This window comes from Phyllopteryx taeniolatus, chromosome 19, assembly GCF_024500385.1.
Source record: "Phyllopteryx taeniolatus isolate TA_2022b chromosome 19, UOR_Ptae_1.2, whole genome shotgun sequence".
NCBI classification, from domain to species: Eukaryota; Metazoa; Chordata; class Actinopteri; order Syngnathiformes; family Syngnathidae; genus Phyllopteryx; species Phyllopteryx taeniolatus.
This window is the reverse complement of record NC_084520.1, coordinates 14,488,878-14,511,140: the sequence shown is the minus strand read 5'-3', so window position 1 is coordinate 14,511,140 and position 22,263 is coordinate 14,488,878. Positions and strand designations below refer to the sequence as shown.

Here is a 22,263-nt window from a genome sequence, read left to right as displayed (position 1 = left end):
GCTGTAGCTGCAAGCATCAGACGGCGTCCAGCAGAGCACTCCGGTCGCCGTGACGATAACCGTGTTGGACGCAAATGACAACACTCCGACGTTTGCTAACGTGTCCTATAATGTCCACCTGTACACAGACATGATGCCTGGAGAAACTGTGCAGCAGGTACACTGGGCACACACTCCACATGCATCCGCAATGTTGAGTGTTGGTGATTGCGTTCATTTTGTGTGTTGTGAAGTGTGTAAATCTATGTGGTTCTTTTTCAGCTGTCAGCAGTGGATGAGGATGACGGTCCCAACGGCCTGATCACCTATCGAATTTTAGCAGGGGATCAGGGGCAGTTTCTTATTGGCAACAGGTAAATACTTTTTTTTTTTTTTTTTTACTGAATTAATGTTCTTACTTCCTGCCTTTAAAGCAAATGTTTTGTTTTGTTTGTTAGTACTGGTATCATTACCGTAGCACCAGGGGTGGGGCTCTCTGTGGGTCAAAGTTACGCGTTGACTGTGGAAGCCATGGACAATGGAGCGGAACCTCACAGAAGGTAAAATGAGTTTTGTCTATCTGTCCATCATTCAAACATACCATCACCTCCCCCTTTTTTTGTTTCTATCGCACCGCACTTTCTGTTTAAACCTTCCTCCTTTGCAGTAGGAGGTTTTTCCACTTTCACCGAGATGTCATGAATTATAGATGTATTTTGGAAAATGGCGAGAAAAGGGTTTCGGCCTCTGAGACGAAAATGGGCAGTGTGTGCGTGTGTGTGAAGGAAGGAATAAAAATGAAAAGAAAGGGGAACACACTGTAATGAGAGGGAGACACACTACTAGTGAGCTTCTCCTTTAGGGCAGCAGAGGAAATGCGTTCCGGAAAGGAGAAAGTTCGACATGGAGGAGAAATGTGAAGAAAACTGTGATCAATGTCTGGCTTGCCGAAGTGCTTTCTTTTTCATTTCGTTTGATCCGATCCACAGAAAACATCAAAGGAACTGTTCAATAAGTCAAAAATATTGAGGCCACAAATACACAGACTATACAATCATCAGCATCATATTTTTTCATGAATTTAGAATTGCCCTCAGGGCACTTGCCAAGGACTTCTATTACTAACTTATGCGTTCTAGACATTGAATTACCCGCTTGGGGTCGTATAGTTTTTTGACTTAAAAGATACAATTCCAGCCCGCACAGCAAGCGAGATTCCGCCTCACTGAAGTAGCAGCTGCAGAGTTTCATTCCTTCCGTCTTTTATTTGTCAGCACCAAACTCCATGCAGGCAGACCGTGAGCCACGCGTGCAGTGCGTTTCTACAAACTGCCGTCTAGTCTCGCTAACGTCGTCTGATGCGCGCTGACCTTCTTTTTCCCTGTTCTCGCTGCGTTCTTGTCTCGTAGCACATCATCTAATACAGATGCACCGCGGGGAGAATATAAACAATAGCTACTATCAAAAAGAGGTACCAAAGGAGAACACGTGCAAATCAAGCAACGCCACTTGTTTGCTGACACTCAAAACACATTGCGCGTCGACTTTACCATTTAACAATAACCTGACAGGCAAACAGCTCTCAGTATTGTACAGTGTATTTCTACAGCTTTTCAAACCACTGTTCTGAAGTTCCAAGAGGAGTTCTTGTCGGCTGTAATTGTAACATTTTAGACAGACCCAGAGGACAGGGCATGACATAGCTTTTATTTTTTGTAGTCCATTAGTCCATTTTCTATACCACTTATCCTCAAGTTTTACATAAATAAGTCACTTTGAAAAGCTTCTGCGTGAGGCCGCCTGAGATTGTGTGCGGTCATGTGACTGCACTCCACCCGTCCACCGTGCTGCCCAAGCCGATGTTGTGTTGACTTTAATTAAAAAAAAGGAAATCTTTTTTTTTTTTAATGAATGTATTTTTATTGGGCCAGATGGCAGAGGCTGGCTCTCTCCAATGATTTTTATCAGTTATCAGCTGTGTGGGGGCCCCAATCAATAAAGAGTGCAGATTGAGGTGGTCTCCACGCCGGGCACTGAAAGATTGTCTCGGCATTTCCCCAGACCCCCCACCCCTGCCCTGTTTATCTCTGGAACCATAACCCACACCGCAAATCGATATCCATCTCTGCTAGCTGATTTGTTACGGGTCAAGACCCAAAATGAGTTACGTGTCCTCGTCCTGTTGGGCCTTTTCACGGTCGCTGAATGCAGATGTGTGACTTTTTTTTGTCATGGTGATGGAAGTGTTCTTTCACAATAAGTGTCCAATGTTTTTATGTTTTTTTTAAAAAAAATTTAAAATGTTACATTTTCACAAGCTTACCAAAGTGAGCTTGTATCGTTTTTGTAAGTTATGTGCTTAAAATTCATTGGATTAGGAGGACCAGAAGCCATTATTCTTGACATCGGTCTGTTTTATATTATAATACAATACATAGTGGTGCCTTGAGATACAAGTTTAATTTGTTTCGTGACCACGCTAGTAACGCAAAACACTTGAATCTCAAGTCAACTTTCCCCATTGAAATGAATGGAAATGCCATTAAGCCATTCCAGAAAAAAAAAGTTATATTTTTGTAATGTGTTTTTTAACAATAGAAATGTCACTCTATATTGTACATAATAAGACACAGCAATGACATTTAAATAGAATGTAAAGAATTTGCCACATTTTGTGCTGTAATTCAATAGCTATTGTACTGCTCATCCAAGTGTGCCTTGGCCACTTGGAGACAGTATAAAACAGAAATATAGATACACTGTACATGAAGACGGTCTCAGTTCCATAGTAAGCCACAGTAATATTACTAATTCCATGCAGAGGATAAAGAATATGTGCTTGTAAATATTATATTTTTTGTCTACGTGTTTGGGTTCAATTAGCCTATCTATGGTGTTTTGCATTGTTAGCACGAACAAAGCAAACAATTCTTTGTTATTTGTAGATATATTTACATGATTTTACATAAACGATTTGAAATCAGATTACATTATGTTTATAAAGGATCAACTTCTTCGATTTTGTTCCATTAAATTTGGATGGAACTTGACCTTCTTTTACCTCAACCTCTTTCAGTTGTCGTTTGAGTTTAGACATTTTGACCTTGACGATGTATAATATATTGTCAGAGTGGGTTAAACTAGTTTTGAGTTTTGTTACTCTTCTTGACCACCGTACTTTAGCTTGAACCTGAAGTTACTCTCTTTTTCTGTTCTGGCACGTACTTGAGCCAAGTGAAAGAAACACAAGCCAATTCTCCTACAGTTCATCTTGAACTTTACCCAGTACACGAGGTCATGAGTTACTTTTAGTAGTGATACTATATTTCTGTCTGAATCTAAAGTTCTACACATCCTCCTTTTGGCTTTGACTCTGGCCCTCAACCACATGGGAAATTGAGATACTTGGCAGGTAAGGCGCGGTGGGCATTTGGATGCTAAAGGCTGCCTGCGAGCTGTTTGTGAACTGACATTTGAGAAGCACACATCATTTGTCTTTGCAAAGTTGAACGTTTTTACAGAGGGCATGGGCAGGCGCTCCCTCAAAGGATATGGCGGTAGCTTTTTAAACTGTCTGTCACTATGGTAGCTAGCTGTCGCCCAGTTTCAATGAAAAGAATGAAAAGAAAACATCTGCGAGCTGCATTTAGGAAGCCACCAAAGCGGTGTGGAAAGAGGTTAAGTGAGCATTGAGTAATTAAGACTTCATTAAATGACCTTGTGTTGGTGTCATGGTCTCAAATTAGCTTACAGCCTCGTTTGCAGTTCGGCCTCGGGGATGGCCAGCTGACATTGGATGGAATTTAAAGCAGAGTGTGGTTGAGTCAAGGGTCTTTGAGTGTTACGAAGAGGCCGCTACCACCGGTGTAGAAACAGTGCCACTGCAAGTTCTTTCGATAATATGCTCTTTCTCGGTCTACTCTGCTCCGCTAATCCCATCTGGTAGTTTTCTGTCAACAAAATGAACCCGCTGATTAGCCTCCTTAGTTGAGGTAGGCCTATTAAAAATGCTCGTTAATCGATGCATACACATTTATCTGGATGCTGAAGGAGCAGTCCTAAAACTCTTCGAATACCATATGCTACATCTTGAGCACGACGGCTAAGGATGGCATTGCTTCTGTAGTTCTTGTTTAATAAAGGGCTTTTACGGAAATGAAGGAATACAAAGACAAAAGCTTACCCAACTCAGCAATAGCACCTTTGCAAGACTCAAAGTTACCTCTTGTTGACTTGAATGCATTCTTTAAACAGAGTGAGTGAGTGCAAAGAAAACCAAAGCTTAAATGTCTTCTTGTGTCATCCTCTCAAGGTCGTCCATTACCACGGTCTACATCGAAGTTTTGCCCCCCAACAACCAGAGTCCTCCGCGCTTTCCCCGGCAGCGGTACAGCCTGGAGATTAGCGAAGCAATGAGGACGGGGGCGACGCTGCTTAACCTCCAGGTACAAAAACAGACAAAAGAAAAGAGACGTTCTCTTTGACCACCCCCCCAAAAAAATTTGTCTGACCACAAAAAAAAAATCTATCTAAAACCTTTTTAGCAGAACTTGCTTGTTCCCTCACCAGGAGCTGAAAGGCAAACTTCACAACAGCAGTTTGATTTGTGAATTGACTAAAACATGAACTGGTTCAGTTAGAAGCGACGTTTTACCAATCCTCTTCGTCATGCTGTTCACGGTTTGACAACTTGAGCCCCATCAGCACCTCGCCTTTGCGAGGCTTCAAACAGCACATCCATGTAGATTATCATTCATCCAGGTCATGCTAATCCGCGAACGTTCAATCGAGGCAACTGAACTTTTCTTGTTTGTTGACGAAGTTTCATCTTTAATCCAAAAGGCTCCTTCAATTCCACAATTTTGGTTAGGCGTCTGCCTTTTTTTGACTCGGTCGGTGTGCCCCTGGTATGGTCACAATACGTTGTTGTTGTTGTTGTTGTTGTTGTTGTTGCCTGGTGTGGCCGGTGAAGGACTGACCTGTGTACAAATCGGTCGTTCATTCACCTGCCGGCATATTTTCATGGAGCAAACGCCTGTTCTTGAGTTTGCTGTTTCAGCTCCTCGTTAGAGAACAGCAAGTTGTACAAAAAGTACTGAAACGTTCAACAGTTAAACATAAATTAAAGTCTGTGAAAGCTACAGCACATTTTAGGTTCATCCTGAAATGTCACCTGAAAGATGAATATCCCCAACTTTTAGTAGTGTATATCCACCGTGTACAACATTAATGCTGTGCTGATAAATTATGATTTTAGGCCGTAGATCGGGAGGGGGACCCCATCATCTACAGAATCAATCGTGGGGATCATTATGGACACTTTTTACTGGAGCGCAAGTAAGCTTCAACACACAAATACATACACACACACACTCACACAGTGTTTAAGGGTATTGGCTAAGTTTATCGTTGTTTTTTCTGGATAAATATTAAATGCAGCAAAATGTGTTACCTGGCCTTCATACACTCACTGTCTGTAACATTAGATAAACCTGCACAACCTAATAAGATCCAATATAAGATGTTAGCCTTTGCAAAGCTAATAATACTTACAGTGCTGTTCATTATTTGTGGATGTAGTTTGCAGTAGAACGTTTCTGCACAATGGGGAGTGGTGTCTTTAAATTTTGGTCATTTTTTTTTTAGCTATACTATTAGAAATAGTACAACTGAAAAGAAGAATGGAGCCAAACTACTTTCCTGGAGTGGTGCATCAACAATTTGGATACACTGTCACACAACAACAGTGATGCAATCAAAATCAGTAAGCACCACTGGAGAGACAATAATAGCTCAAAAAGATCCTTGAGTCAAATATTTGCTACATTAGAGAATTGAGCTCCAACAAGAGCTTTATACATACATTATCAAAGACGCATTGCTGCATTTATTCATTTATATGTCATCAAAAATGCATTTCCACCACTAGGGAAAATCTATTTACATTTCTAGGGGGGAGTGGGGGTGAAAACCCTGGGAATTATATTCAGAAAGAGAAGCACAGAGATGCAAATGTGAAGTGACATGAGGAGTAAAAAAAAAAAAAAAAAAAAAAAGAAATGATGAACCTAATGTTGAACAGCAGCCAGGAAGCAAAGAAGCAGGATTTAAGGATTTAACATCACAATGTAAGAATATGTATTCAGAAAAAAAAAATAATAAAAAAGAAATCATGAAACAAGCACTTTAAGGAGCTTTCATCTCCACGTTCGAGGAATATTGGATGAGCTTTGTCAGACATTGTAGAACTTCTTGCCGAGCTTCAGCTGTATTATTATAGCACTACTACAAAGGTGTGCTGACTTGTGCGTTCATGCAAAACTACATTACGCCCTGCAGGTAACGGTGAGACCAACTTGTAAAATATTTTTACATTGGCCCGCTTTGCAAATTAAAGACTTGCATTTCTTAAACCAAAATGTAAGCCGACGCAGTGCAGTCAATGCAATTCAATGTTTTTACAAGGAATACAATAAAAACTTGCATCGGTGTGTCAGTTTATGCTAAAGAGTATTAAAAGACACTGTCAAAGAAACTGCACTAAAATAACATTTAGACATTATGAATGCGGTAGGATTTTTCACATTGCATCCTTCTGCACGTGGTCCAAAGATTGTAGGTTCCCTCCACCTAAATGGTGCCAAATGCACTAGTTTAGTTCGTTGAGTTTATGTTTCGTTTGTGAAAGAACTATGGCGCATTCACAGCAATCGCTCGAACCCCAAAACGAGACAGATTTGGCTCACTTCGAGCACTTTTCATAACCGAAGAGCGAAGCCAGTCAGCTGACAAATGGGTGTAAAGTATTAGCAAAGATTGACATGTTAAAGCCAAATGTAACAATTTAAAAACACACACAAAACATGTGCCCGTCTTCTCCGCCTGGCTTCTTTTCACCCCTCATTGTAATCTCTTCCAACTTTTCATTTCTCTTGTATTTTTACACTCATGACTCCAGGATTAACAGTGTTTTATGTGTCCGTGTGTGTATGTGTGTGTGTGTGTGTATGTTTCCTCATCTCCAGTTCTGGGTATTTGGTCCTGGACAAACCTCTGGACAGGGAGGCTCTGGACTTCTATACGCTGGTTGTCACAGCCTCAGATGAGCGCCCCGATGGGGTAAGAACAAAAGAGAAATGCAAAAAAAAAAAAAAAAAAAAACATAGGGGAGGGGAGCCAAGGGGAAGGGGAGCCATTTTCTGAGTTCTTTCTTGAATTGCATCGTCTTTTTTTACCTTCTCTATCAAATGGCTGGCACTCTGAACTTTCTTTTATATTGTGTGCAAGGCATTTTCCACAATGCGAGCTTTTTATGAACTCAGGCAATAATGAGCCTCCCGGTCTACTCGGCAACACTGAGACAAGCTGAGGCAACACCGGCATGACCTCCCGTCAAAAGTCCGGCCTTCAAAACAAACGCGCGCCAATATAATAACAGTTTGACTAAGCTATCTTTGGCCCCATGTTGGCTGATTTAGCAGTCACACTCAAGCTTTTTTGTGCTTGCTTATTGAGTGCAACTGCTAAATAAGCCACGACGTGGCAAAGAAAGTGTGCTAAAACTGTACGAAAACTAAAACATAAGAAAACCGAGGTTCCATTGTATTTTCAATCACCATGAATGCATTCTTATTTTATGTTGATTTTAAATATTGTAAAAGACAATATAAACTATATCTTGTTTGGCTGTGGAAAAGTAATGCCTCAAAGTTTTAATAAGGTCCTTGACAGTCCCATTAGTCTGTGGGAGCTTGCAAAATATATATATCGTTTTGTTTTTTACCTGAAACTTAGCTTCTACCTTCAGTGATTCAACGTTCTGATATATCTTGGGCCACCAAAGTCAAACTCAATGACCTGTCTTCATCTTTTCTTTATTTAGTTAACACTTCAGGTGTTCCTGCTTGTAAATGAAATAAAATGCCCCTATTTCCTTCTCTTTGGCTTCTTTAGTCTCTTGGCTCACCTTTTAATCTTGTCAGAACTCCACCTCCCTATTTAATGACCCCCATCGTTGCACATATAACCCACAGGTAACATTCAACGTGGTCCGTAGGAAATGTTCATTCAGGAAGGAAATGTTCACTTGACACGGATAGTCAATTGCTGTTGCAGGCTTGACAATTAGTGCACTGTCCTTGTGCCTTGGAGGTTTTCGAGTCAAGTAGTTGGACCATTCTTCCTGCATGACATGCCGTCGTATGCTTTGTTTTTATGTCAGAAAAATAGGAATGTCGAGAAAAGGGGGAAAAATGGATTGGAGCGCAGTAAGCTCACATACTGCAGGCTATTAATCGGAATCCCTCTAAAAGGCCTTGGCTTGCCTTCACGTAACTGTATATGCGCACATAAACCACACACACACATTATTGAATGTACCAGTGTGAGAGTGTCAGACTACAAGGTGCCTAATTGGCTATTTGGCCGGGTAATCCATCATGCTGCCACGTGTTCCACAGGTTGCGAACAAGCTAGCGCTGCTAATCCGCTGTGAGCATGACACACGTGGTGCGGTGTGGGCTGTTTTGCAGCGGATCACAGGGTGGATAATTCATCTCGCGCTGCAGTAATTCCGCTTACGTATCTTGTAGTTTCTTAAAGCAGTTTTTACCAAACTTTATTGGGCACAGGCACCCGTTTTACCATGGGTATAATGATGATCACGTCTCAATTTACTTACGAATTGACTAACTCTGCTTCTTGAACTATAACTTATGTGGCCAAATCTCTAGATTATAAATCATATTCTCAATGTGGTTAATAGGTGTTCTGCTGCCAGCATGCCACACATCACTTCTGTAGCCAAAGCCCATTTGTGCACGCTTTGTACATCTTTAACTACTCACCTCTACAACACATTTGGACTTATTGTGCACCTCAAACAAAAAAATATATATACATTTTTAATGACATTTTCAAAGTAGTGTGGATGTAAAATCAGTTAATTTCAGAGTGAGAAGCTGGCACAAAGGGAGCAGACCACCAGGGCATAAAAGCAGGTAATTAGTCAGCAAAATTAGCCTTTAGTGTTTGAAGAGCAGCTGTTTGGAAGGTTTGGAGGTCAGAGCTGGAAAAAAAAATAAAAAATACTCAAAAACATAGCAACATGAGTGGAATATTTGCAAAAGCTTCAGACCCTCTCTGATAAAACTATAACCTCTGTGTGTGTACTGTATATGTGTTTGTGTGTAGACCTCCACCGCGACGGTGAACATTGTGGTGACAGATGTTAATGACAACGACCCGCTGTTCGATCCATCATTGCCGGTGAACCTCACTGTCACCGAAAAGGAGGATCATGCATTCGTTGGACAGGTCAAGGTAGGAATTACCACACACACACACACACACACACACTTTCACTCACACACTTTGATTGTGATTGAATTTTATCTCACTTTCAAGGTAAACATGATAGATGTGAATCTAAAATGACAGAGTGGAGTCTAGAACGCACAAAAAATAAACATTGTTCCTAAATAAAAGTAAAACAAAAAATAAACATTTCTAAATCATTAAATGCAAATGTATTGGATGTACAGAAAAAAAAGTGAAATACAAATGAACTCTATTTAGCCAGTGATTCTTTTGCCAGAGGGAGCCCGTGTACCACTAGAGGAACTCGTACTACACTTTGAGAATCACTGGTCTAGAAAATATTGTGTGCAGACACATTTTTTTTTTTAGACTGTGATGTTGCACATAAGTCATGCATGTCTCCTCCGCTCGCAAAAGGTCACCGCCATGACATGTAATTACAGAAGGCTCTCATCTGCATTTCAGTCGTCTTTCATGTCTCCTCCCGCACCAGAACTTCTACAGAGACTCTTAATTAAATTGAGCTGCCACCTTTTACAGCAGGGATGGGCGATCATCAACATAATTCTGTAAAACCTCTCTAACTTTCTAATTAGGCCCGTAAGTTATCTCGCTCTTATGTTAGTGTGGGTTTGCAGGTAATTTGAAGAGTGTGCTCTTCTGGACTCATAAATGCAGGGCTCATTTGGAGTATTACTGGAGTCATTTTTACCCTTTTATGACCATGAAATTTGGAAACGATTTGCTCCCATCCTACCTAGGAGCATTGTTGATATTTTCCCCCCCAAGCTGTGTTCAGAGAACAGCAGTAATAATAAATAATAATAATTAAGAGTTGTCCCCAATCGGATCACATGATTGGATATCAGGGCCGAGAATGTAATTATCAGAAGATTGCTATCGGATGAAAAAGATGGGATTTTTTTATTTTATTTTATTAATATGAAAATGTCACAAAGCAATAAACATAAGATATTCCCAAACGGAACAGCAATATATTATGTTTATATTACACAATGTGACTTTTTGAGGTCTTTAGTCTGGTTATTTTAGGAGTGACAGTTACAGCACTTAGTAGTGGGCGACCCGGAGAGGTGCGGCGTGAGATGCGGAAGCATTTTGCTTACACGGCCAACAGGGGGCAAGCCAAAAGATACTACAAACTACTGTACGTCTGCTAAGTCCGTTATAATAAATAGTGTGTCCAAACAGCTCGCTGAACAGCATCGTCAAAGAGTTGAAAGATTGACATGTTAGATAATTATTTATTTATTTTTTAATTAATAGTATGTGTTTGTTTTTTTACATTTTTGCTTGGTGGTGTTCCGTGAGAATTTTGTCGTGTATAGTATGTAACTTACCTCAATAAAAGTTGGGAAGCACTGCCTTAAATAATGAAAAAATATGATGCAACAGTCAAACAAATGTTTATTATTATGATACGCATTTGTCGGATTGACTTTTTGGGACATTTTTATTTATTACATTTTCTCTGACAATTATTTGTTGGAATCGCATGGCGGGCTGATCAAACGCTCTTGCGGGTGGCATATGGCCTACTGGCATGCGTTAAATTGTGCAGGTGTATCTTATGTTGTGGCCACTTAGCGTATAATGAGAAAACGTGCTTCGTTTTCAACCACATTAAGCGTACCTATTGAAAAGTCCAGTGAGTATGAGCTCAATCTTTGACCTTTCCTAAAGGTGACATTTGATTCTGATCAGTTTCCTAAGTATTTCCAGCTTCAACTTCCATCCTGGGAAATTCTCCAGAACTAAACAGACGGTGCTAATCCCCAGAGCGTGCAAGATGTGCAAGGCGTGACTGCGGGCCTCATTCCAAACCAGGGTCGCCACCTGTAGTTATAAACATATTTTCCGGAAGAATGAGTGGACCTGACCTTGGTGTGCTGATGCTGCTACAATAGGGCAGAGAATAATGGGAGAACAAATAGTGAGAGCAAATAAAAAGAAATGTTGAGGTTGCCCATTCCTATTCCTATTCAAAGAAAAATAATTTACGGTCCTGTGCAGCATGACAACAAGTTCCACTAATATCCTCTCTCAATTATAGAAAGATCAGTATACAAAAATGCAATATAACATCATCTAGAGCAGTTCAGAATCAATGTGTATCTAATAGCATGACAAAAACATTTAAAAAAATAAATAAAATACATCACTCTCACCAAAGATGCTAATAATTACAATATGTATTCATGTGTGCAGATAGCTAAAGATTTTGTTAGTCAACGTTGGGTATAACAAGTTTTGCGCTGACCAACCAATCAAAGGACGAGAAACGGCTGATCTCATCGAGGGGCAGCGCACTAGCCCTGTGACGACGAATTTAAAATGTGATTGCTTATAGAAACAGTCCCATTGCTAATATAGTTTAAGTGACATCGGCCCTGGGCAGATTACATTGACATGGCAACACATAGAGGCTGAAATCTAATTGGATAAAACATCTAACATCCACAAACAGAGACACTTTCATGGAACACATATTCAAATTTAGGTTATAAGTGTAGGTCAGTGCTTTTTGATGGTGTTCAGACCAGCAGAGAAGGTCATGACCCCCAGCCATTGCGATTTTCCGTCCTCAAAAGAGCAGCTAAAGAAATAAATTATTGTAATTAGTACTCAACAGCGGCCCTCGTTAGCTTGAATAAAAGATGGCCGCTCATTGGCCCCTCGCGGCATGCTGGCTCTCCTCCTGCGGTGTGATTGTTTGCTCCCTGCAGGTATTGTCACTTCACTTCATCCACGTGTTGATTAAGATGCACATTTCTCTCAAAGTTATTCACTTTGCAGATGTTTGAATACAAATGTTACTGAAGGAGAAGACATACGCGCAAGTTTCAGAACGAGACACAAGCTCGTCTGTATGCAGATCAGCGTAGTAAACACCTCCCGCGCTGTCGCAACACCTGTCTGCACGCGCACATTTATTAGCGCGCTAATCGCTCAAATGTGACCGGCAAAATGTTTTATTGAACAAAGTACCAAGGGCTTTCGTTCATTGTTGCCTATGCGGATACGTACGGGCTGCCAGAGGCTGCTTGCTTGGGATTCTGTCACACAAGGAACGTTCAAGCTCACTTTTTTTGTCAACAACTTTGGCAACAGACACATTAATCCTTCTGTGTTTGTGGCCTTTAACTGTGCGACGACGCAATTACGCCAGGAGACAATGCCGTGAGCGAGTGATGCGGCGCGGCGAATGGGATCTTAAATGGCTTTAATGCGGCACTGCAGGCAAGTAAGCCGAGAGTTTTATGGATGGTAATGCTTCCATATAAAAGATTGGACATCTGTCCCTATATAAATTCTTTACCGGGCAACATAACTGTCCGTATATCATTTTCTCTCATCGTTCTCTGGACCTTGCACTTTAGTGCCGTCACAAGACTGAATTATCTGTAAAAGTTGGAACTCTTGACAAAGTTGTTTCATGTTTCGGGAATCTTATTTTGGAATATACTGTATTTTGCCATGTCTATACGTTATCTTGATTTTAAACAGATTTAAATCTTAAAACAATCAAACAACCTTAAAACAATACCCCAGCTAAAAAGCTAGCAAAGATAAGAAAAGATGATCCTTTAATGATATCCAGAGGGGAAATTCATTTCTACAGCAGCACACAGGACATCTCAGTGTTTAAAATACCTGTAACAATAAAAAAATGTAATGTATATTTATACCATGAAAGCAACAGTTGGTACAAAATAACAGCTTCAAAACAAATATTTGGATACTACACTGGCTTGCTAAATGAGGATAGCAAAAAAGCTGCTAGTTTAGTTGTCTCTAATGTTGGTGGACCAGGCAGGACACCTCTCATGATGTGTTAGATTTAGTGTCGCTGCTAGCATTCCTGCTCAAGTTAAAATGGGAGTGAGCAGTGTTAAAACCGCTAGCAAGATTTGAAAGTAGCCTAACTCCACTAAAGCTCCTGAAGCCTAAGGTAAGTGAGGCTTGCATGGAAGTGTGTTGCTGCAAGCACATTGCAAATGATCGAGACTTCTTCATCACTCACACTTTCTGATTGTTTTGTTTTTATCTTCCCTCAGTGGCTGCAGTGGTTTCTTGCTAATAAAATTGGAGGCACTAGATGGAGCCGGTGGGATGAATTTTATTTTATTTTTTTCCCCCCCACAGATCATTTTACTCATGTCCTACTGTCAAGTCATACTGACAGTTTTAACAAATATGACAAGAAGGGATTTGTTTTTTCGAAAATTGCAAACTTCATAAAAAAATACACTTTTGAACTTCAGATGGCCGCAAAGGTTTCACAATTTGTTCTCATTTTTGCTTTCAATTGAATTAAATTGTTTGCTTCAATCTCATGCGCAGTTGAAATAAGAACAGAAATAAAAATCTATTTGTGTTCAATACTTCCTCAAGCACTGCAACCTTATGACAGTGTCTTATAAAAGAGGGTGTAAAATAACATGCTTTTTATGTCGCATTTCGCCGAATGTTTTAAATACTCACATCCACACTGTTGTGTGAATGTTTAATTAAGAGTTTTGGGGATCCCTTGGTCAAAAAAAAAGCACCATAACAAAAGACAATCAGACACTTGGTTTCATCTGTTAATGTCATTAGAACAATAATGGCACAAGGTGAGCCCTCATCAGACGGCATTAAAGGAAACCTCGCCTCGCAAATGGTCACCTTGTCGCGTGGGCTGCGAGGGATGACGTGGATGTGTAGCACTTTTCAGACGAAGAGGCCATTTGCGGGAATGAACGAAGCGTGACGGAAGGAAGGGAGACGCTGTGCTTCTGAAAATTGGTACCGCCGTCTCATTAAATTTAGACATTTGATGTTTGAACAATGGCCAGTGGTAATAAAGCGCTTTTGATACCCGTCGTCTTACTAAGAAAAGAAAATAATCAACAGAAAAAAAGAAAGACGGCCATTTTTCATTTGTCTAAGCCATAAAAGAAGTAGAAGAAAGAAGAAAAAAAATGTGTCCAACAAGAGACATCCGCCAAGGCTAAAACACTTGAACAGAAATCAATGAGTTAATGGCAGACATTTCCCCCCCCCTTGAATTCAAGTCATAAAAAATACTGTATATGTAAGGTTCTTAACATTAAATGGAATTTCCTGTGTTTATTTGATCTTTATCAGATCCGGCTTGAATTTGTTTTGAGATTAAGGTTTCTAGGCCAGCATAAACACTTTGTTTTCAATTTGACAGAAACGCTATTTTATAATAATAATAATAATATGTAATATGATAATAATAATAATCATGCCTGGTTAACACTTTAAAAGCAAAAAGGTTCCTCAGCAAATGGTCCCATCTAATATAAAGCAAAAAAAAAAAAAAATGGGGGGGGGGGGGGGGGGGGGGGGGGGGGTTGGCATGGTGCTCTTACTCACGTCTTTCCCATTACTTCCACAGCTTTATAAATGGTTGAAACACTTTCAAAAAAATTTATGACGGCCTCTTTGCAGCTCCTTCTTAATGGCAGATGTATAAGTTGACTTCACCCTGTCACCGGACTGAAACTGTGGACGCTCTGTACACTAGGCCACCGATCCAGATCTGGGGGCGAGCGGTCAGGTTCACTACCGAATCGTCAACCATCAGAAGCTTTTCTCCATCAACGCCACGGGAGCCATCAGAACCATGCTGCAACTGGACAGAGAGGTATACATTCATGTCTAATTGTGTCACCTCTGGTACAGAATGTGTATGTGTGTGATATTTTAAAATCTCACACCCAAGGCCAAGGGTGACTACTTTCTGATCGTGGAGGCCTGGGACGGCGCCGTGGACCCCCGGCGGTCCAGACTGACGTTGTCGGTCACGGTTCTGGACGTGGACGACAACAGCCCCGTGTTCAGCCAGCAAACGTACAACGTCAACTTGCCGGAGAACAGCCCCAAAGGCACTGTCATACTCAAGCTGCACGTGAGTGGACCAATGACACGTCACAATTGGTAGTTATGGGTTCAATCAGCAGATACTGACCACTACTGGTAGCGATTTCCAAAGCAGTGGACCCTCGCATTCTCGCAGTTTTTTTCCTCTTTTTTTTCCAATTTCTTTTCTTTTTGTTTTTTCCTTTTTGGGGGGAAAACCAACCCTGGAACTGCTTCGTGAGAGTTTACCCCCAAGTAATAAAAAAATGTTTGGGTTAAAAAAAACAACATATTTTTGTAATTTGACAAAAAAAAATGTCCAAACCCTATATCCCCTAATCCCTGCAAGACCATGATTCCTCGCTGTGTTTCAAATAGCTCATAATTTCGACGTGGGTATCAGCCACTCGCATATTTTCACTATTAACAGCAGGGCTCGGTTCCTCACTTATTTTTCCTCTCATTCTTTTTCCCACTTCAGGCGATCGACGCAGATCTCGGCTCCAACCTCACTTATCGCATCAGAACCGCCGGCTCCAGTGAGGAGATCCTTCGTCTTTTTCGCGTCGACCCAATCACAGGAGAGTTGTCCGTGCAGAAAGTTCTGGACTTTGAGGCCTTGAGCCCCTCGAATTCCACATACACGTTCACCGTGGAGGCTCTGGACACAGAAGGGAGCATGCCTCCAGGCCTAGCCTCCGTTACTGTCACCATCACGGTGCGTTTGTGTGCTCGTGTTCCGGGTCCAAACGGTGAATACTAAATATTGAGGTAACCTTGTAGTTGCCTTTATACCTTCACCTTTAAACAGCATGTAAATATATTAAGGGCCATACAAATGTTTTTAACATCTATTTTTTTAATCAGGATTATGCTAAGTAACGTGTGTTGATGAAGGGTTTTTAGTGCCGGCCAAGGTAGAGTTCATTAAGTGGAGGCCAAACTGCATTTTTTGCTGTTGTTTGATATTGGCTTTGGCGGAGATATGAACTTCTGTCAGCACAGTAAACAAAAGTCATGGAACTTAATGAATTTATATATTTTTTTAATAGTAAATAAAAACAAAAAACATGCCATCTGCAGTGGAAATGTTTGTATGAACTCCCACTCTCTTGTATGTTGTTTTTGTTATTTTTATGTTATGACTGATTTCTCAATTTATTTATGTTCTTCTGTTGAATAGTTTTTTTTTTTTTTACTTTTTATTACTTCTACCACCGCAGTAGCTGGTCTTGTGTAGGCCTACACGAATTTCAAAACTTAAACATTTAAACCGTTTTTTTCCTTCTTTTATATGGATGATTTTAATGGACTACATTGAGAAAACTGATCAAAAGTACTTCGGCCCTGTCCTCCACTCACCATTTAGTGCACACTTCTCATTTATTTAGTTTTGTCCGTACTCTTCTACTTTATTTTAACATACCGTACACTCCTGCTATTTACATTAGCAAAGCATGTTCTTTCAAGAGTGATAAAAACAAAGATGAACCTATTTAGATTGAGATTTTTGCCACTTGTGCAGTCATTTTATTATAACTAAAAAAAACACATTAGCAGCACTAATGTTGTGTCGTGTCCATTTCTCTGCAGGACGTGAATGACTTTGCTCCAGTCTTCAGCCAGCCAATGTACCGCGGCATGGTCGCCCCGAACGCCATCAAGGGGACCATCGTAACCACGGTGATGGCCAATGACTCTGACCCCGTGGTGAGTGTCTCTTGCTTGCTGTTAGTCACGTGCATGGGAATGATGGAAGACAATGAAGGATATTATCTTTCCAATGCGTTCCTCTTTTTCTCCTGTTTAATCTGGCTCCCAGGATTTAATTCTTTAAGATTAAATGCAAAAGTGATGTATTGTACTCAGTTAAATACAACTGAACTGTACTTAAAAAATCTACTGTGCTTTAAAAAAAAAAACACACACACACACAGTTTCAACTTCTTTCTAGTACATTTGATTGTACTTCATGTCTTAAATGTTGTAAATTGTACCACAGTTTGAGAATTACTGCACTAGATGGCTTTGTTGTGGGCTGTGCGCCATAATCTCACGTTTAATTTTGTTGTTGAATGTTCCAACTAGGCTCCCAGCGCTGTGTGAAAGTGCCTTGAAAAGCATCTGCTGGCTCACATCACATTTGATTTAAATGCGGCTCAGATAGTCAGTCAGTCAGTCACTGAATAAAGAGCTCTCAAAAATAGTAAGGAAATTATGCATCGGAAAAATTTGCAATTGAATTGTATCATAAATCTCTCATAAATATTAATGACAGAAAAGCAGAAGTAGCTCGCTCAAGATCCATGCCATTATTGCAAAAGAATATGAGGAAAAGTAAAAAGTTATGCTGTAATATTAGAGGAATTAAGTTGTCACCTTACATTATATTCTTGCAACGAAATGAGAAAAAGTTTCAATGTTTCCAAAACGTGTGGTATTATTCGAATTAATAATCCTGGAACAACCTGAAGTTGTGATGTTATTCAATGGAATTGAAGTTGTAGTGAATGTCATAATCCTCACAAAACCTTATCAACATGACTTTTCATGCAGTATTTATTTTCCTTGTTCAGCGTGGCGCTGTTGTTCCGTCGTACCTGATCATATCCTCAATCTCCACGTGCGATCTCGACACTGGGCGTCATTGGCCCTTAAGCCGATTTCACGGTGCAATCTTCCTTTGAGTCATACGCTTCCTGTCAGCCTCCGTGAGCTGCATTGATTCAGGTTTTAGCGTCAATCTGTTCCATACCTCCAAAAAGTAACAATATTCTGTCGGCTAGATGCAATAAAGCCGCACCCCTGCGCTTCAACAAGCAAGTGAACGGCAGCCTTACCGCTCCCTGATACATATATATGTAGCTGTTTATGTCATTTACACCCTCCAGCCCTTCAATTTAGTTCTCAACTTCCGCTGACTCAGCACACTTTCATTGCAGCTTATGACAAGTGAAGATGGGACGTTGTGTTAAACATAAATAAAAACAGAATACAATGGTTTGCAAATCATGTTAAACCGATACTGAATTGAATATACTACAAAGACAAGATATTTAATATTCAAACTGACAAATTTTGTTTTTAGCAAATATTGGTATTGAACTTAACTCACTTTACAACAAGCAGCAGTTTGGCACACAATCGGTGAAGCGACACATGTAAACAGACAATAGAACACGAGCATATTTTCTTCATCTTCTGTGGAAAAAAACACAAATTTTACTGCAGCTTACTGAGCTTGGTTGTGATAGTCTCATTTATTCATTTCATTATGTAGGAAAAAATATAATTTTAAACAGGCCCACCACAAAATTTGGGGGCAACCTTCTGTTTCCCAGTCAGTGAAAATCCAACAAATTGTTTTAGCAACCAGCCTAAAAAAAAATCTCATTTCATTACTAGAGCAATAACAATAACATTGAGATAAGCACTGTTTCTTGTCTCCATAGGCAACGCCAGCTGGTCTGGTGCGCTATAAGGTGGATCATGCGGCCTATTCATATTCTGCCAGTATATTTGAGGTGGAGGAATACACTGGAAATGTTGTCACAAGAGTGAACCTCAATGAGGAGCCCAACCTCAAATTCAGTGTGAGTATGACAAACATTCAAGAATCCAATGCACTTTACGGTATTTTCTGAAAGAGAGACCAGACTTCACTTCAATATTATATTATTTTTTTTTGTTCAAGTTAAACATACCTTTAATCATCACACGGGTATATACTGTAACATTGTAGTTTTTCCACATTTGGACATTATTGTCTTTTCATATCTCAACCCACTGTAGTGCTGCAGCTTATCAGATTCAAAATAGCCTTTTCCCAACTGTCTGCAAGTTCATCTTTTCACTGGGCTTTAATTAACGCAACACAGATTCCAGATTCTCTAAAGACCTCCAGTTTTATCTCAGCTCTTACAAAACGAACCAACTGCTGAAAAATTGTGCAATGATTGGTTATAATGCCACCCGAGGTACAAGGTCAGAAACAGTCCCACGAGATCAATGACGTATTTGTTAGTTTCAACCACCAAACTATATTTAAAAACTCTTTCTAAACAAATATTTGCTCTCAAACAAATGCCCTTTATTTTTCAGCATCTTTTACTTGCTTTGCAAAAATCAGCTTTTCCCATGATCATTTTTGAAACGTAGATTATCTAGTGTTCTGACTTTGTGTGTGTTCGTCAGCTGGTTGTGGTGGCGTACGATGACGGCGAGCCCGTGAAGGACAACACCACGCTGGTGGAGATCACCGTCCTTCAGCCCTCCATCATTCCCATCTTTACTCAGGAGGAATACAGGTACGCTAGCGTTCAGGTGTTAAACGACTCAAGATTTTTAGTCAACTACAATGTGATGAAAGTCAAGTCAAAGTCATCAATGACATCATCATTTTTTTTTAGCACAGTACAGCTGTCCTTATATGAATATTTTAAGAGTAGCCGCCATTGGAAGAGCCGACGCGAGGCAGGCTAGCCGCTATTTTCATCCACAAATCGGTGGTTATAAATCAGCTGTAATTTGGCGGATTGGAATAAGAGATGCCGAAAATGTTATTAGCGGTTAGTTGACTCAAAATTCCAAACGTGGATGTGGAGTAGTAAAGTCGACTTGTTGACTCGTCGACTAAGCCGTTCAACCCCTAGTAGAGTCCAGTCCATCTGTTGATGATGACGTTCGTCATCATTCACAAAGCGGAAAGTCGCCTGCTAACCAACATCCGGACAAAAATGCAAGTGCGCCACAATTATTTTCACTTTTACTCGAGGAACATATTTCTCCTTTTGCCGTTTGAGTCATGATTTAATTACATCCACCCGTCAAGCTAAATTGGATGGAAGTGCAAATAAAAAGAGGTTGTAACACTCAACAGAAGTTCTAATGCTTACCACAAATTTAGTTTTGTCAAAATCCCACAGAACACAAAGCACAATGTCTATGTACGTTTGTTAAACACGTCTGTTCAAATACCAGTATGCACACGTACATACTCTATTTAAATGCATCACAACCACCCTAGTTCCAGAGTTGTTGTTGTTGAAAGTGTGCGATCTCAGACAATTTCCTCCTCAGAGCATTCCATCCTCACGTCTAACATATCTTGACACTGCTTTCTTTTTCAATTATATGACAGCCTCTCATTTCCCGCTGTTTCCCGTCGCCTCTGCTCCTCAGAATGAGGCTGCAGCGAATTCATTGATCTGGCTTCTTGTCAGAAGCACTACCTTATATAATAATGAAGAAATCTCCTTTAGATGGCTGTGCACGTTTTCTCACTTTTAAGGAAATGGAGTTTCATTTCTTCTGCCTTGAGTCAGAGAGAAATGTTTATGACTTTATTTCCTATGTTGTTTCATACAGTGGACGTGCCGTCGCTGCGAGGTGCTGTGGCACATTTAGTGTGCTGTGCGAGATAGTTTGTCCTGTTGTAATTTGTTCCAAAATTATTATTTATTAATTACAAATGTATCTGTTGTATAGTGAAAGCCTATTTCATTAGATGACATACAATAAACCTGTGTATCCACCTGTTGCCAGTCATACAACAAAATAAGTCATGGCTCCCTGCAAGTATATCAGCTTTGCCTTCAATTAAACAGACTCAGACTTCACAGTGAGTAGGTCAATTTGTGAGTAAATTGAGAGGATTATTGTTTCAGTATTCATTTTAATACTGTGACTTTTGACACAAAACCCTGGTTCGGAGTGACTACATGCATATTAGACACAAGTCATTGACATGTCACTGTCAATATATTATCAATACTGTTTGACTCTCAGGTGAAGGAGGGTGAAGCTCATCTATTTTTAGGAAAATACTGAGAGGCGATATAGAAAGAGAGAGAGAGAGAGAGAGAAAGGGGCGATGCCATGCAGCCATATTATGCAGCTGTCATGAATATGGAGCATATCTCCCAGCTAAAAGCATGTGCCTGCCTGTTTATGTGAGGCTGCATCTTTTTGAACCTGTATATGTGATCCTTTTATTTCTTTTTTCAGTCAGTGCGTGTGCGTGTGCGTGTGTGTGTGTGTGTGTGACTGCTCACACAATTTGAATTATGTAGTCCGGTATAATTGAACAGAGGCTTACCTTTGCACCGTTGTGGTTTTAAGGGCTTTACTAATGCCGCCTAATGAATTTTTATGGTTTCAAGCGGCAGTCGCCGAGCCATGGGCAAGGCTGAATACATTATATAGATTTTCTATGCTGAACAGGAGAAACGCAATGAATGGGAGAGCAGTTGTGCCATCTCCGATTTCTCCTTTGAATAATTACAATCGTTTGATGGTGCTGCTGTCCTATTCCTACATGAGAGATTGTAAAACGGATTGATGATCAAATATGGATAGATGGAATATTCAAAAAATGATGTATCAATGTTGTTGGTGCATTAATTAATCAATTAACTGACAACTAATTGATTATCAAATTAATCGACAACTATTTATTTTATTTATATTACCAATTCATCGATTAATCACAAACATAATTGACAAAGCAATCGTTATATATAATAATAATAATAGTAATAATCGTTAGCTGCAGCCCTAATTGAAAGATTAAGGACAGATTTAAGAATGCTTGTTGGATCAAGGATGGATGGGCGAAGGGTAGATGGATGGATAGCATCTTGATGGTAGGATGGCTCAAAGAGGGATGGATATGGGCGAGTCATTTTCTGTTATGCTACAATTTCAAGAATTGAGAAGCTAAAACCATTTTTTTGCACCGTGTATGTGATATGTGATTGCCTCAGGCTGAATAGAAGACTTTTTAGATTAGATTCTGTCCTGCATTGTTCAACTTTGTTCGAGGTTGAGGCGCTGACTTTAGTACTATTTCAGCTAAAGTCACGCACTAGATACGTTTTACACGCTGCCCCCCTTTACCTTATATGAATGAATATGAACAACTTCATATTCACCACACTGGAAAATAATAGTGCCCAATCATCAATTATAGCAGTGCTTTTATTCATGCTAAAATATGATCCTACTCACAACAAAATACAGACACCCCCCAAAAAAGGTTTATAATTGCCTAGAGATGAAACTTGATGACACCAA

At 40.1% G+C, this 22,263-nt stretch overlaps 1 protein-coding gene across 1 annotated transcript in view; it reads left to right on the top strand.

The window, feature by feature from the left end:
* Nucleotides 1–22,263, top strand: part of LOC133469362 (protocadherin-15-like) — a 131,873-nt gene that overhangs the window by 76,104 nt on the left and 33,506 nt on the right. Inside the window, exons 14-26 of the mRNA XM_061756312.1 lie at nucleotides 8–157; nucleotides 262–353; nucleotides 438–539; nucleotides 4,292–4,424; nucleotides 5,237–5,316; nucleotides 7,005–7,098; nucleotides 9,172–9,300; nucleotides 14,855–14,974; nucleotides 15,053–15,238; nucleotides 15,671–15,907; nucleotides 16,783–16,899; nucleotides 18,642–18,782; nucleotides 19,384–19,496. Of these exons, the coding sequence (XP_061612296.1) occupies nucleotides 8–157; nucleotides 262–353; nucleotides 438–539; nucleotides 4,292–4,424; nucleotides 5,237–5,316; nucleotides 7,005–7,098; nucleotides 9,172–9,300; nucleotides 14,855–14,974; nucleotides 15,053–15,238; nucleotides 15,671–15,907; nucleotides 16,783–16,899; nucleotides 18,642–18,782; nucleotides 19,384–19,496 (1,694 nt within the window). The remainder of the gene's footprint in view (nucleotides 1–7; nucleotides 158–261; nucleotides 354–437; nucleotides 540–4,291; nucleotides 4,425–5,236; nucleotides 5,317–7,004; nucleotides 7,099–9,171; nucleotides 9,301–14,854; nucleotides 14,975–15,052; nucleotides 15,239–15,670; nucleotides 15,908–16,782; nucleotides 16,900–18,641; nucleotides 18,783–19,383; nucleotides 19,497–22,263) is intronic.